The following is a 14839-nucleotide window of genomic DNA, read 5'->3' on the forward strand; positions in this document are numbered from 1 at the left end:
AACGCAAGAGTCAAAATAAAAACGGTAAACGAAGATAATAGCGATTCAATACCGGTCGGACTTTTAAGCTGAAGTCAATGAATTTAAAATTCAGAATATTTGAATAGTAAAGTTAAAAATTTGATCAACGGAGGATGAAAAAGATGATTTTACTTTATGCTTTTAGGGTGATCACACATCCGTAGCAACTAGCGTAGTACACACGAAGAGGTAAAATGGCGCCATCGATGGACTTGCTTTCCTGCAGCATTATTGGTAATTTTGTCTCATTGTTTTGAAGCTGCTGCCCTAACTATCTGCAAATAATTTTTTCAATGTTTTAACTCTGAGTTGACCTACTTTTTGTGAATTTCGGTTCTTTCTACTTTGAATGTTAGCTCGTCACTTATGAGGGCTTTAGTACTGATTTAGACCACAGATAGTTCAAGAATTTCCTGTGTGCAATGTGATAACGAATTTGAATTTGCTCGCCTTACCATCATTAAAAATTTCTCTCTAAATTGTAACAGAGCTCGACGTAGGCAGATCATAAGTTTCCTCATAATGTTGTAGAAAAAGACTGCAACGGAGACGTTCTCTGGACATGGAATTACCCTAGCATTACGGAACAGCAAAAATCTATTGTCCTTAGAAAATGTTCCCTTCAATCTGAACACAATGATATTCTTCCATTCATTTACTCAAGATATGCCACAAACTCTTGGTTTTATGTTCATTGTACCGATGTTTCAGAGTCCGACAATCTGCCAAGGGTAATATACCATATCTTTGCTCCGAATCCTTATATAACAAATTTCATAAAATTTGGTTTCTCCCTGTAGCATACAAAATATTGATGTCATTTTTTTCTGCATAGGTAAAGCAGCTCGCACTTATTTTGTTTGCAAAAGATTTCAACCCGCAAAAATATGAAGCATTATGCAGAGTTCTGAGTAAAACTTACTGCAAGACTGGAACTCCGACAGAGTTGCTGCAGCTATATTTATCGGTGTTTACTAAAGGTTCTTGCGTTACTCATGAAAACGGGACATTTCTTTGTAATGAATTCAATGGACGGAGGGTTGCCGGAAACACAAATGTGAGAGGCTTGATAAAAGCCTTTGAATTGAAGACCATTCTTATTTATACTGCAATACTGTTGAAAAAGAGAATCATTGTATATCATCACAGCCTAGAACAGTTACTCAGGTGGATACGAACCTTCCCCGCTCTTATGAAGCATAGAAATATCACCAACAATTTATTCCCATGGGTCGATCTTGTCAGAGATGAAGTTCTAGATCTAAAGGTTCAATTTCTTGATATTGCAATTGTTTTACATGAAAAGTTTTGCAAATTAGACGATTTTCTAGAACAATTGAATGTTAATTTCTTTTTTGCAGGGTCATTCATCATACATTGCAGGATGTAGAGACAGTCTGGTTGCTTCTCGATCAGAGTTGTATGATCTTCTTGTTAATTTACCCGCCAGAGAGATCACTGTTGCATCTCAAGCCAAAGGTAATATAGCAATCAAGAAAATTATTTCTCGTCCACTTGTTTTGGTTACATTTATTAACACCATGTTTTCTCATTTAGAAAGTCTAACGATGACTAAAGCGCACAAAGAGATAGCGTTGTTTATGGTTCAACTTGGCGAAAACCAATCCCTTACAGAAGCACAAATAATATCAGAGATCTCAGACAAAACTCAGGATCTCTTGAACCAACTAAAGTCTTTGGCAACAGTGACCACCCCAGAAGGACGAAAAATGGTGTCGATCGAGACGTTTAAAGAAAAAAATTTGGCCCCTGCGGTAGAGAATTTTTTGATAAATCTGGCAATCGCGGAGAACCTTATAATGCTGTGATGTTTTACCTGTGGAGTATTCTTCCTGCATCTTGTTCATCAGTTATGATTTGGTTACCATTTGAGTGCGGTGGACGTCGTTCTCCAGTCAGTCAAGGTGAGTGGTAATAATGTCATTACATTCTGTACTCAGTGAGTGCATTGAGGTTGCGATTCGAAGTGCTTAATGTTATGCCATCTGGTTGATAACATGAATTGCCATAGTTCGTGGCTGTTTACTTTTTCTTATTAAGAATTATTCAACCGTCCTGGGGCACGTTTATGAAAAAAATGTACATAACTTGGAAATTGTCAAGTGAGATTTATTACACCTGTAATGAGAACATTTTGATATCTCACAAAGATAAATAACTACTCTAAGTGCTCTCGTTCTTTTTTTACAATTTATAATTTTAACGACCTTTCGGTTGCTAAAATCATACATTTAAATATACAGTATATTACAATGTCTATATATGAATAAAATCACATGCTATATCATAAATAATCATGAATGATTGTGGGTTTCTCACTTATCTCTATGTCGCTGCTACTTAATCCAATATCTCATAATAGCCTACAGTCTACTAATCTCCTTCAGATCTACAAACAACACAGTTCTAATCACCTTGCATAATTGTTTAATAACAAAAAGTAAAAATTGTTTCAACATTACGGATACAGATTGCCCAGATTCAAAATGCTAAGGTCAACTTTTAGCTCCACAAACCCATTGCAAGTTGTGTTGCACAATTTGAAATCTAATTATTCAAAGCGATTCATTGCTCGGGTGGGTTGATCGTTATTTTATCATCTTTTTTTTGTTTTTTTGAATTGAATTTTTTACTGAAAAATTATTTGGTAAGATCTCCGTTGTGTCAGACAAAAAATATTTACAGTGTATCCTACAAAATTCACAATGTTGAGTATCAATACAAAACAGAAAAAATCTAGATTTCAACAAATTATGAGGAACTCTAGCCGTCTTTGGGGATCTTTAAACGGTCTTCCAGGAACACACAGCCCGTTGAGCATCTGGGGCTTTACCAAATGGTCTCGTACCATCTGGTGCAACGTATTTGTTAACTTGATAATCCAATAGAACTTTGTAGTTGTAAATGTCTGTCCCTAATTGCTGCAAGCAAAATTCAGAGCGTTAGTTCCACCTTAAAATTTTGAAGACAAGCAAAGATCGAGCTGATAAATTACCTGTGTTAAAGGGCTTGTATTAGTTGTGAAAATTCCTGCAAAACCCTTTTGTCTGGCTACTCGGAGAACGTGTTCCTCCATTTGCCTCATGAGAATGACATTTTCAGCCGCGTTGAGATTGCTGCTTGTGCCCATCATAAAACAATGTAAAATCTGACCCTTGCCTTTGGGTAGTTGCCCATCTCTGATGGGACCCTCAAGGTACTCTAAGAAGTCAAATACGATTGTTAACTTTGAAGTTATATGGATTTCGGGCTCGTCTCTCGCATCGAAATTCAGTGCAACGCTTAATGCTTCTCCATCTGTGGATTTGACGACAAAACTCAGTCTCTTTTCAACAAGAGGTTCCCATAGCTTGTCCATCAGATCAGTATAATCTTCTCTTGTCACATCAGGCATCAACCATTGTTCCAAATCGGCTTTTGAATAGAAACTGTCTGTGATCATTCTGTAAAATGAGGTAAAATAAGTTGCATTAGATTGTTTGGAGATTCATTTTATGAACACAAGATTCAATTATTATCTCACGTCATAACGTCATCCTTGTGCGAAGCATCGAGCTCTTCAAAAATGTATTGTTCTCCATCAGCAGATTCGTCACTGTCAGAGTCGCTTTCAACTTTCATCCTTCCCAGTATTTCTCTCATGTTTTTTGCACTGATAAAATCTGTTATTCCAATCTGGTAACCCTGGTCTCGAAGTCTAGTTACAGTGTAAATTGAATTTAATGAATTTCCGCCCAGTTCATAAAAGTTTGAGTCAATGGAAACCATTCCTCGGACACTACGCCCTACTACCGAGGCGACTGTAGGGAACAATGCTCTTGCCGCAGGAAGATGATGCAATGGAACATTCTGATAGTTACAACTAACAGCAAATTCCTCTTCTGTAAATTAATAACAATTGCAGGTATTCGTCGCAATATTTGACTTTTGGATCATTCGTAAATTCATTCGTAATAGCTTCTCACCATAGTTCAGTGACTCGTACTGCTTCAATAGCGTCTGTCTATCAGTTTTCCCATTTACCAAGAGAGGGATGGTGTCGATTACAATTACTTGAGGAATCATATAAGGTGGAAGAACAGTCTGCAAAAATGACTCGATCTGCAATCCGCTGATCTGAGTGTTGTTTTTGGCGGTAACAAAGGAAATGAGGGCCTAGAACAAACGTTGTAGTGTTTCACAAACTTTATATATGGTGAGATTTGTGGATGAAATTTTGTGTTTCACCTAAAAGCCTTTTATGCTCACCTGGGATAATTCACCGGGCTTGTAACAGAGCACAACAGCTTTATCTACAGCTGGGGATGCTCCAACTGCGCGTTCCACTTCAGAAAGATCTACCCGATGCCCACGCACCTTGATTTGGGCATCAGTTCTACCCTCGTATATTACAATCCCCTTTATTATCCTGGCATAGTCACCCGTGCGATAAATACGTGAATATTCTATAAAAAAAATTGATGAATAATAAATCAATAAAGCAATTGGAAATATAAATAAAAAATTTATATGCCTTGCTCATAAATTACATTTCCACTTTCTGATATAAGTGTGTAATGAATAATAATTCCTTGATGTGGCATGACCCGTTTTCAGCCCAAGCATGAATAACGGCAATCTAAGTAGCATTTAATAAAGAGGTATCGAAGGTAATTATAGATGTATCTGAAGCTTGACTATTTTAAATGGAATACTAGGATATGGTATAACATTTGCACATAATTTGCATACCCCTGACGCTGATTTATGCTCCATACAACATTACATCGGGATAAAAGATTTGAAATCTATCAGTAGTGTTAGAAAAAAAGTAATGATTATGAATTCCAACCAGATATTGCTCATAATGTAGTTATGATAACTAGTTGCAACATATTTAGCAGTAAAATCCTTACCGTATGACCAACCATTAATTTTAAACAAAGCTAGCTAAACAAGCCTTTAAGTCATTAAAACCATAACTCTTCCACATCGATATAGCCTTTGCAAATTCCTTGCCATCTTTATTTTATATTTACCTGGGTCAATGGTGTGAGGATTGTCTAAGAAACGGTGTGGGTCTCGACCTCGAATGTAACCAGCTGCCAGGTTTCTTCCGGCACAAACTAACTCGCCGACTTCACCTTGAGGCACAAGTCGCATTTCTTTGTCGACGAGGTAGACGATTGTGTTGTCTAACGGTCTGCCTGTGAGATGGAATTAATCATTTCAGTATTTATTGGTTGCAAGTTAGCCAGTTTTTATTTAGTGTTTGTGAAATATAAATTGTCATTGTTATTACCGATAGGAACTTTGTCCAGACCCTGAAGTTGCTTTGGGTGATTGACGAGGTAATATGTAACATCTCCCATGACCTCTGTGCTTCCATAAAAATTAGCTAGGGTGTGATCTCCAGATGGAAATCTAGCAAGAAACTTCTCAGCAAGAGAAACAACTAGAGTCTCTCCTGAGCAGACCCATAACTTCAATTTTGCCAACAACTGTTTGTCTTCCTGCATGTCTAAATACATCAGCAATGTCCTCAGTAAAGATGGTACCAAAACTAAACGTTCGATCTAACAGTGGAGATTATAATTGGTAAGTTTACACATTCAGCTTCAAGGCTTATTTAAAAATAATTGCTCCAATAAGACGCTCACTTTCTTTTTTTCTAATAACTCGATGAACCTTTCAGGATCCTTGGTGATATGTTTTGGGACAACGACGATGTTTCTTCCTTGTAGCAAAGGTCCCCAAATTTCTGGGATACTGTCAACGAAAGTCAGCGCCGTTTTGAAAACACAGGTTTTTTCGGATGCCGAATAAGGCAGCTCTCTCCACTGCCAGCGAAGACGGTTCATCATCGCTGAATGCAGCAGCCTCACACCTAGCCAAACGAAAACCCAACAGGTAAAATTTTTTTTTAAGCTCAATGTCTGTGCGCGGAACGATTTAACTTGCCTTTCGGAACCCCAGTGCTTCCGGAAGTGTATAAGACGAGCGCTAATTCAGAATCTTCGTCGAGTTGAAGAGGACTCGTTGATTCTCTAATAGATTCTTCTAGCAGTTGTTCATAAGTGATCGCTGTTGCACCTTCGTAGATCGTCATATCAGCTGAAGCATAAGCCAGATTCGATTTTTGTTCAAACACGTTCTATAGTTTACCGAAGAGATATAAAGTATCAGATGATATAGGTATCTGGCGTGGAGCTTCCGAGTACCACCTAATTTTTATTATGGTATTGCCGCCCATAATCCAAAGTGAAATTCTATTTGCATACCAAATAAACTACCTATCGTCTGTCTAATTCCATTAGCAGTCTTCTGCATCTGACTTAAATGCATGTGTAATGATTGATGAGCGCGTGAAGGTTTTGTTACAGGGGAATGTACATAGAAGTAATTGACCATAATTCAGCGATGATGGTGGAAGCCTCGGCTAATATCCGGCTGTTGATCAATTGCTGCAGTGGTATAGTGCCACTAACGCGGTGTCGAGATCTAATTAGTGCTACGTTTTACTTATTTCATAATTATTATGATGTGTATATACAAGGTCTCGTTCAATTGTTGGTTGTGCAACAAGGAAACAACAATCCATTTGCGTAACTCGGCCTGATTTATACTAGAAAAAAAGACGAATTGATTTTAGCTATCGTACCTCAAGCGAATCAGGGCCGAGGCTGTTTTTTTTTCCCCCCCCCCCCTATGAAAGCAAAAATGAGAGGCTGGGTACATTTTTTAGGACAATACATAAAATTAGCTAGTAACAAACTCGATCGGGTATTTCAAATACATCAAACTCGTGTCAATAATAGTCATTTCAGACTCGTAGCGAATTTGAAATATGTACTTTATACCTTTTGGAACCCATGTCTGATGTTAGAAGAAAGTTTCAAACCGATGTTAGGACGATACACGAATGCAAACTCGATATTTGTTGTTTCGTTTCTATGCATCATTCATTTTAGATCATAAGATGGCTCATTTTGAATTCTTACCACCATCTTCAACTACCACAAGCAGTGGCTCGGCTTCTGCAAGAATATGTTTGACTCTTGGAGCAGGAAATCCTGGGTCCAGCGGAAGGTAGGCTAGGCCAGCCTTTAATATCGCCAGTAAAATAGTCGGCAGCTGGTCCGTTGGTTGCATAGAAACACCCACAAGAGCATCAGATGCCTCTAATTCCCCACGGTGCTTCAATAGGACCCGCGACAGTTGATTCGTCCGTGCCTCGAGTTGACGATAAGTCAAACTTCTGTCCTTACCAAACTCGTCTATAAAAAGTGACAGAAAATTTTTTCATCCCTTGTCAGTTTATTCCATCTTGTATGTTTGATTTTTATTTTAATTTTCCTATGCAGTGGAGATAGAGATTAGGCGTCAAAAACTCACCTTCATATGTAATAGCAATGTGATTTGGATTGTTTGCAGCTACATCAGAGAATATTTTGTGAATGAAAACTTCCTCGTTCCTTCTACCAATATTTTGACCCTTGAGGAATGACTGTTGTTTCAAGGAACCCATCTGAAAGTTCGAATCATAAAACAATTTGATTAATAACCGTGACCATGAAAATTAAAAACGGGTCAGAGAAGTCCTTGATGGTAATTTGGCTGAGCTAATCATGTGGGTCAGTTCTTGCATTACAATGTCGACAAATCGCCAAAGAAACTTTTATTTGTTGGCGAGGTCATGGCTCCGACCCAATGTTGTGATCGTTTTTATTTAAGAATTTAATACCTTACTAATAATTGCTCAAAATTACCCTGCAAATTATTAAATATCTGACAGTTTTTTCGTTTTACTTGTAACGAGTAGAAAGTGATGAGTTGAGGATAAAGTATTGAATCGCGGGTAAACATTCAACGGGCATTAAGGGAATCTCGGTGATCCTTTCACATGACTGATGACATTCGTGCAATGTTGCTCATTACCATAATGCACAAATCAGCATATGCTACGCAGAAAATTATTCTTACCGCTGATCAATCGAGAATAATTAGTAGCTGACAAGATTAGAATCCTGTAATTTCCATTGATTTCATGTTGATCTGTCAACTGATTGTTTATCAGGATGTCAACAGATATTTGACTATAAGATCTGATATCTAAAACATATCCGCTACTTCAAAAAATCATCGCGTCGCTTCTTCTTTGTATTAGTTAAAAATACAAGGCCGCTCTCGATTTTAAACTGATTGTGAGTTTCAAAACAACATGCACTTTTCACTAGAGTGTATAGTGCAGGCGATCTTCACCTCCAAGGGTAACCGGCTATACGTAAAGTATGAAACAGAAAATCAACAAGGTGAAACAAGTGTCTGGATCTACAAGTGTAGTTGTCATTTTGCTGAATTTGAAGATCAATCTGAATTAATTAACTAATTAAATGATTTATCGAAATATCTGGTTCGCAGATAGATCGGTGTATCAATCAACCCGTGTTTCTAAATCTTTATATTTTACCTTTTGTGCTATTCGATCCCGGAATAGATGTTGCGAACAAGAAAATTATATTTAAATCTTACAAGTTTTTTCTAAAGACGTTTATCCTAGCTTGATCAGGAGCGAAAAGGTATTAACCTTAATAACTTTCTCGTTTCCGCTTAATTCTATTATTTTAATTTTTATTCCTTTTTTTTCATTATTATGTTTCCCAGAGGGCAAATATTTTATTGAACAAAACCCTTGTAGCGTCAAAGAAAAGCAATTGAAAGTTAGAACAAGCCAAAAGCTATTGGTATAAAATGCCGTACGGAATATTCTATTCGATTATAAAATCACATGAGCTTGCTATACCTTCGCAAATGATAACTCAAATAATTCATCGCGATTACGATTTAGAGATAAAAAATAATGAAAATAGTAATAATAATATCTGGTGGTTTGCCGCAGTTTCATGATGTGATTTAACATTTTCGATTATTAATAAGGAACAACCCGAAGGACTGCGAAACAGGCAAAAACTTTCCACAGCCGAATTTTATACCTTGAACGTTATGAATGGTATACGTTCTGCGTAAAAAAAAATTAATGACTAATTGTCAATACAAATGAAATAATGTGATAAAGGAAACGCGGCTTATCAAATAACGTCCGTGCAGCGAATCGATTTTCCCAAATCAATTGTCGCCAATTCATCTCGATGTACAGAATCTGAATTATTAGATGCAAGTTAAAATATGTTTTCAAATACCCAGGTGTAAGCGATTAAATTGCGGTGGTGCGATCAGAAGTGAAAGGGTCTGAATTATTCTGACAAAACCAGGTATAACTATTCGTATAAAGTACCATGTGAACAGAAGCCTGAATGAACCAGATTGAACAAATAAGGTTGAACTAATAAACACGAAACTCAAGGGCGGAATTATAACGAAAGAATCCTGGCGTGATTATGAAATAAGAATAATCAAAATTTGGATATATACATCAGCAGTTTTTTTTAAATAGTATTCCGCATTTCAAATTCCTTCTTTCCTCCAAGTTTGTCTCTTCGATTCCGATATGCGCACAAAGCGACCTGCATCAACCGAGAGATAAATTTTTCAATAATAGAAATATATAATGTACTATAGATCATAAGAACTGGATGCAGAACATGGTCAGTTGCCGTTCAGGTCGAGTTGATCAAGTATTAAAAATCATTACCTTTTAGCTGTCGTAATAAATCGTCAACTTTCATAATTATTTCGCATCGTTAATCAGGGGCGTGAAATCGCTCCTTCTTCGGATCCGCGACCGTTACCCGTTTCAATTATTGCATCGGTAATGCATATTATATTTTATAATTATCAAATGCACGCGTATTTGCATCTTAATTTATGAATTTCATATGAGAACTGTTACAATTCCAACCACGATAACTATACCCGCGATAAATCGCGAGCTGTAGACTCATTTTTCCCTTTGTTATTTTCATTTGCTCAACAGACTCTTCTTCCCAGAAAGCGAATTCATATCATATACATATTTTGCGTCTCCCGCTAGAAATTATGAAATTTATTATCATCGGTGACTAATTATCACACAAACAACAATAATACCATGAATACTATACATTAATATTTTTCGTCGTCATACACTTCAATCATCCTTTCCGCTAAACGGTTCACCTGCATTACAATTGCATTTGATCACGTGTCCTTTTTATTTTCGAAACGAAGGTGATCCGCACGTTTGATTTTGTAAAAATTCCAGTTACCAATAATTTCTTTTTATTTTTTCTTATCGAAGCGTGCGGTTTCATATTATTCTTCGCCGATTTTATTATTAAAGCCAAGAGCGGATTCGCGGGTATTCTTGGTGTAAACCTACACGTTCAAAATCTACACAGCCGCACACGCGAAGAGTTGACAAAAATATATTTATCATCCATTGTATCGGTATGTTATTGTTTTTAATCAATTATTATTGTGATTCGTAAAGTGGAAAATTCTTGCGTAAATGGTTAAAAATTCATTGAATCGTCGATTTCCATTGAAAACAAAAAACAAAAAAACAGATCTCATAAAATCTCAGCAATAAAGGGAACGTATCATTGTTTAAAAAAATTAAAATCACTTTGCAATATATTTCATTTCATCTTTAATTTATTCCTGTTCGTTTTTCTTTCTTTTTACAAAGAAAAAAAAAAACCAGCAGCAGGAGGAAATCGAGTGTTCAATTCCAGGTCGATGCAGCGGTTTGCAGGCGCGATGACGTCGTCGTTTAAAGTAATCGAGTTATGACAGTTTGTAGAACTATGGAGAAAGAATAGACATGTATATGCAAGTACGCATATTGCACGTATTCGTGCAGCGGGAAAGTTGCAGCCCGCGTTGGACTCTACATCAGCGGTGGGTCACGGAAATCTGTTGCTGACTAACATGCTCTTACTCGTCGTCCTTGCAAAACACCGACATTCGTCACGAATGCACCGCAGTATTCTGCAACGGTGCAGTGAAGACTATACCGCGAAAGTACAATAATAATAATAACATACCTATCTAATATACGTGCATCGAGTGCAACGAACCTGCACAGCTTCGATACGAGCAAAGCAGCGGATCGCCGGCGTATGATACATTGTTTTCGAAAGATGTGCGCATGAGGATGAATTTCATCTGCAGGGCGTCTCATTTTTTTCCTTTTCGTTTCTCCTTTAAATCTTATGACCTCTATGAAATGTTATGTCAATAACATACGCAGGTTTTACGAATTTATGTACTCATGGGATGGGAAACACTCAATGTGATGTTGTAGGAACGCGAAATTCGATCGAAATATGTCGCGTTTCGTATAAGTTGGAGCAGGCATAAGTCACCATTTTGCAGAAATGATCAATGTAACGTAATCTGGGGCCATTTTCCTCATCGCTGTGTATCGAAATCGCTGTTTAAATTATTTATTGCATCGAGTTGAGATCGGGTGCAACGGTTCTGAAATATTGAGATGTAGAAAATTTTGAAAATTTTCCAATTTTGATTCGATAAAATTAGTAAAATAATAGCTGCGGTTACAATAATTGATGATCACCGAATCTGCTGACCTTAAAAACTCCTAGATTGTAATCCGACTGTCGGTACCTGTATTTTTTCGGATTATTCGTTGTTACTAGCCTTCGCATTCGTACACGAGTGCATACATATATCATGACCACCATTTTGAATTTCGCAATGCATCGAAATCAGAGTCCAATTATTCATCGATCAAGGGTATAAAAAATATATCCTCGGACCAAAAATCATGTTCCTTTGTAACTCATACAATTTTTAAACAAGGCACCCGGTACACGTAATATTTTCCTTCACCAACGCACTTTAGTATGCATTTCCTACATGCACGGAATAAAATTATTATGATACGGACGACGCATTCACCAACTGATTCGTTAATAAGTAGCAACTTATATACCTACATCCCTTAATTTACGTGATATACGCTTAAAGAGTTCAATTCTGTAACTACATATATCTCGTATCATAGATGTAAAAAAAATTGCAACGTAGCGAACAATCCGACCAATGAAAAGAATTCGTTGTTACAAGAAATATTCTCTCCAATTCGTAATTTTTTGATTTTCTCTCCGACGATTGCATATTACAGATCTATGATCGTGAACTTCGATGGTGTTCGGAATTGAATAAAATTCTCGCGATTGTCAGCCACATTAGATAAAGTCATATTATAAATGATTAATTGTATAAATATATATGCGTTTATTGATATTAATGCAACCTTCTGAAGATCTACACTTAACAATTACACCTCCCAGCGAGAGACCTTCGAACGATGAAATCGACAGATTTATCTCATATGCCCCATAAATAAGAAACTATCAACTATAGGTGTGTACTGCTGTGTACCGAAGGCAAAAAAAAACAAACATAAATAATTTTGAGGACTAGGAATAACGTGAATAATCAAACAGATAAAATCAAGGGAAAATGTACGTAACAAATATAGTTAATTAATACGAAAAGTTGAGAATTGAAATTGACGAAGAGGGGATAATTTTTTAATTTTCAAATCAAATTCTATTTTAATCATAATTCATATAAATATATATTCTCAATTTTCTTACCTTATAATTTTATTTCCGTTTTCTTTTCTTCTTTCAAATATACAGCACGTCTTTTTATCACAACAAATTACAGTATTATCAGAGTATGTATGTATATATATATATATAAATAATCAATTTCGTTGCACTTTTATTCCACACTCGATAAGAATTTTTCGAACGCAATGATTATTACTATTAGTACTATTATTGAACTGGTATATGTAAGATTTGTCAATCAAAGAATGGGGATGAATTTTCCGTTTTCTTTTTCTTTTTCTGTTCAATTTTTTCCCGCACTTATCCACAATCGTTGAAGCCACAAAAACGAGCGCAAAAATTCAAAAGATTTATACGTATCTACGAGGCAGCGATCTACATCGACCCGGTTACGAACGATTTTGATTTTGTAACTGTTTTATATTTTTTTATAATAACCGAAAGAAAACAAATCATAACCGTTGTCGATTGAAATTATTTTCCGCCCAATGATTTATAGTAAATAAGAATATCACCAGCTGCAGTTTCTCAAATATCTTATTTGATTGTTAGAATTTTTTTTACAACAGCTCGTCTCGTCGGTCGACAAAATTCGAAATTTTTCCTTAAAAATTTCCTGTGTATTCTTCAGGTGTGTTGCGTGGCCTCCGCTATGGATACTACGGGAATGTAAAGAACCTTTGAAGTAGCCCTGGCTTTTATACCAAACTGCAGACTGGTAAGGGGCTTTTGCGCGGGGATATACACTACTTATATGTATGTACATGTACGTACCTATCGGGAGATATAAAAGTATTCACGTTGATCATCGTCTCTATCGTTAAGTACACGCCAACTCGGTACAACCTACGAAAGAGGCAAAGAAAGGAAAAATTTAGAAAAAAAACATAAATAAATGAAAACTATCATTTGTATCGGAATAAATCGATAGGTACAATTTTATATTATATACACGTCATGAATAATTATTGTAAGATCGGAGTTGAGAAACATACGGAACTGTTCAAGTCTCTGTTCAAGTTCATCAATTACATATTATGTAGTTTTATCGAATTATGAAATAATCATTGTATATTTCAATTATTTCATTAATTTATTCATCAATGGATATACTATACTTGAAAGCATTTTACCTCTCTTCCTCGAATGATTATTTTTCTGGCACTTTTGCATCTCGTTCAAAGTATACCTGTGTTCGCACTGCTCGATTATACACTCTACGATATGGATAGATAGTCTGATCTTTCAACGAAAAATCAAATCACCAAGAGAGAGAAAAAAAAAACCATAGTCATACCGTAATCCATCCCGCAATGTGTCAAACCACGTGCACTTGTATAGGCATTGAACTCTATGTATAGTATGGCAGCGCTGAAGCTGAATGCATCGCCGAGCACAACATTTATCATTCGAAGAGATGTAGGAATAGTTGTACAATTTTTACATAAGCTGTAAGTGTGATACGTGCACGGGTCTATAGCGGTATGTGTGTAAATTAATATATTATGCATGTGCTCCGATCAATCACGTTTTATGCAACGTATATCACGCATACATACAACGAGAGGCTCGGCAGAGTCACACGCCAAGTACATTTAAAAGAACGGGACGACGCCGAGTACCTGTACCCAATGCACTACTCGGAGGCGGAGTGGCTATTCGCGTTTTATTAAACAGCTCCCAAATTAACAATATTACGACAAATTTGGAATCACTTTCCCGTGCCAAGCCCGCCAAGGATCACGTACTCCGATTTTTCAGATCTTTGTTTGGAATCAAGTTCCTATTCAATTAATTTTTGAATCCTTCAAACCGCCAATATGATTCGGTGAATATTTTATACATGTCTGAGGTCGCGTAATGTAGATCATAAATAGAATCCAAAGTATTATTTATAATGCTCAGAAATTTCCCACCCACATTGCCGTGATACTATTTATTATGGTATACAAATACATCACATAATGTACTCATATGTACTAGGGTGGGTTGAACAAAAAATTTTTTTGCTGAAAGTACCCCACTTGATTAATTATTTATTCAAAAAACGAGTGGGCTACCTCAAAATATCAAGTAAAAAATTTCTCCCACCTAATGATCACTCGATTGATTACATGAGTAGATAATTTTGGCTTTCAGCTTTGGATTCCTGAGCTGATTATTTGTGAGATTACTCTTGAAGAATCAAAAAAAAATTCGATTTTTGAGCAAAAAATAAATCATTCGTTTAATTGGGTTTAATATGCTTTTCTGACGTATTTTGATCTCAGGAA

General features: G+C 36.3%; 2 protein-coding genes and 1 long non-coding RNA gene across 8 annotated transcripts; 2 read left to right on the forward strand and 1 right to left on the reverse strand.

Annotated features, from left to right (window-relative positions):
- Window positions 1-5: 5 nt before the first annotated feature.
- LOC105688393 (putative DENN domain-containing protein 10 B) lies at window positions 6-2337 on the forward strand. 2 transcript variants are annotated; one of them, XM_048651112.1, is made up of 6 exons: window positions 6-24; window positions 167-255; window positions 553-752; window positions 857-1288; window positions 1383-1500; window positions 1579-2337. In XM_048651112.1, exons 2-6 carry the CDS (start codon window positions 216-218, stop codon window positions 1848-1850), a joined length of 1062 nt encoding a protein of 353 aa, XP_048507069.1. In that variant the 5' UTR covers window positions 6-24; window positions 167-215; the 3' UTR covers window positions 1851-2337. The 2 variants fall into 2 exon arrangements, with proteins under 2 accessions (XP_048507069.1, XP_012260083.1); XM_012404660.2 differs by lacking the exon at window positions 6-24 and having other exon boundaries at window positions 148-255.
- LOC105688392 (mycosubtilin synthase subunit C) lies at window positions 2131-13207 on the reverse strand. Its single transcript, XM_012404659.3, has 12 exons — window positions 12588-13207; window positions 7417-7549; window positions 7023-7298; window positions 5983-6135; window positions 5682-5908; window positions 5324-5597; window positions 5061-5228; window positions 4291-4487; window positions 4008-4197; window positions 3566-3923; window positions 3038-3485; window positions 2131-2963 (listed from the first exon to the last, which is right to left on the reverse strand). The coding sequence occupies exons 2-12, from the start codon at window positions 7547-7549 to the stop codon at window positions 2826-2828; spliced, it is 2562 nt and encodes an 853-aa protein (XP_012260082.2). The 5' UTR covers window positions 12588-13207; the 3' UTR covers window positions 2131-2825.
- LOC125500031 lies at window positions 5478-13640 on the forward strand. Of its 5 annotated transcripts, none has more exons than XR_007277206.1 (3): window positions 5478-5619; window positions 5717-5931; window positions 13198-13640. It is a non-coding gene; the product is annotated as an uncharacterized LOC125500031 (long non-coding RNA). The 5 variants fall into 5 exon arrangements; XR_007277207.1 differs by lacking the exon at window positions 13198-13640 and adding an exon at window positions 10695-12579; XR_007277209.1 differs by lacking the exon at window positions 13198-13640 and adding an exon at window positions 9226-10688.
- Window positions 13641-14839: the final 1199 nt, after the last annotated feature.

Source organism: Athalia rosae, chromosome 2 (assembly GCF_917208135.1).
Source record: "Athalia rosae chromosome 2, iyAthRosa1.1, whole genome shotgun sequence".
Classification (NCBI taxonomy): Eukaryota; Metazoa; Arthropoda; class Insecta; order Hymenoptera; family Athaliidae; genus Athalia; species Athalia rosae.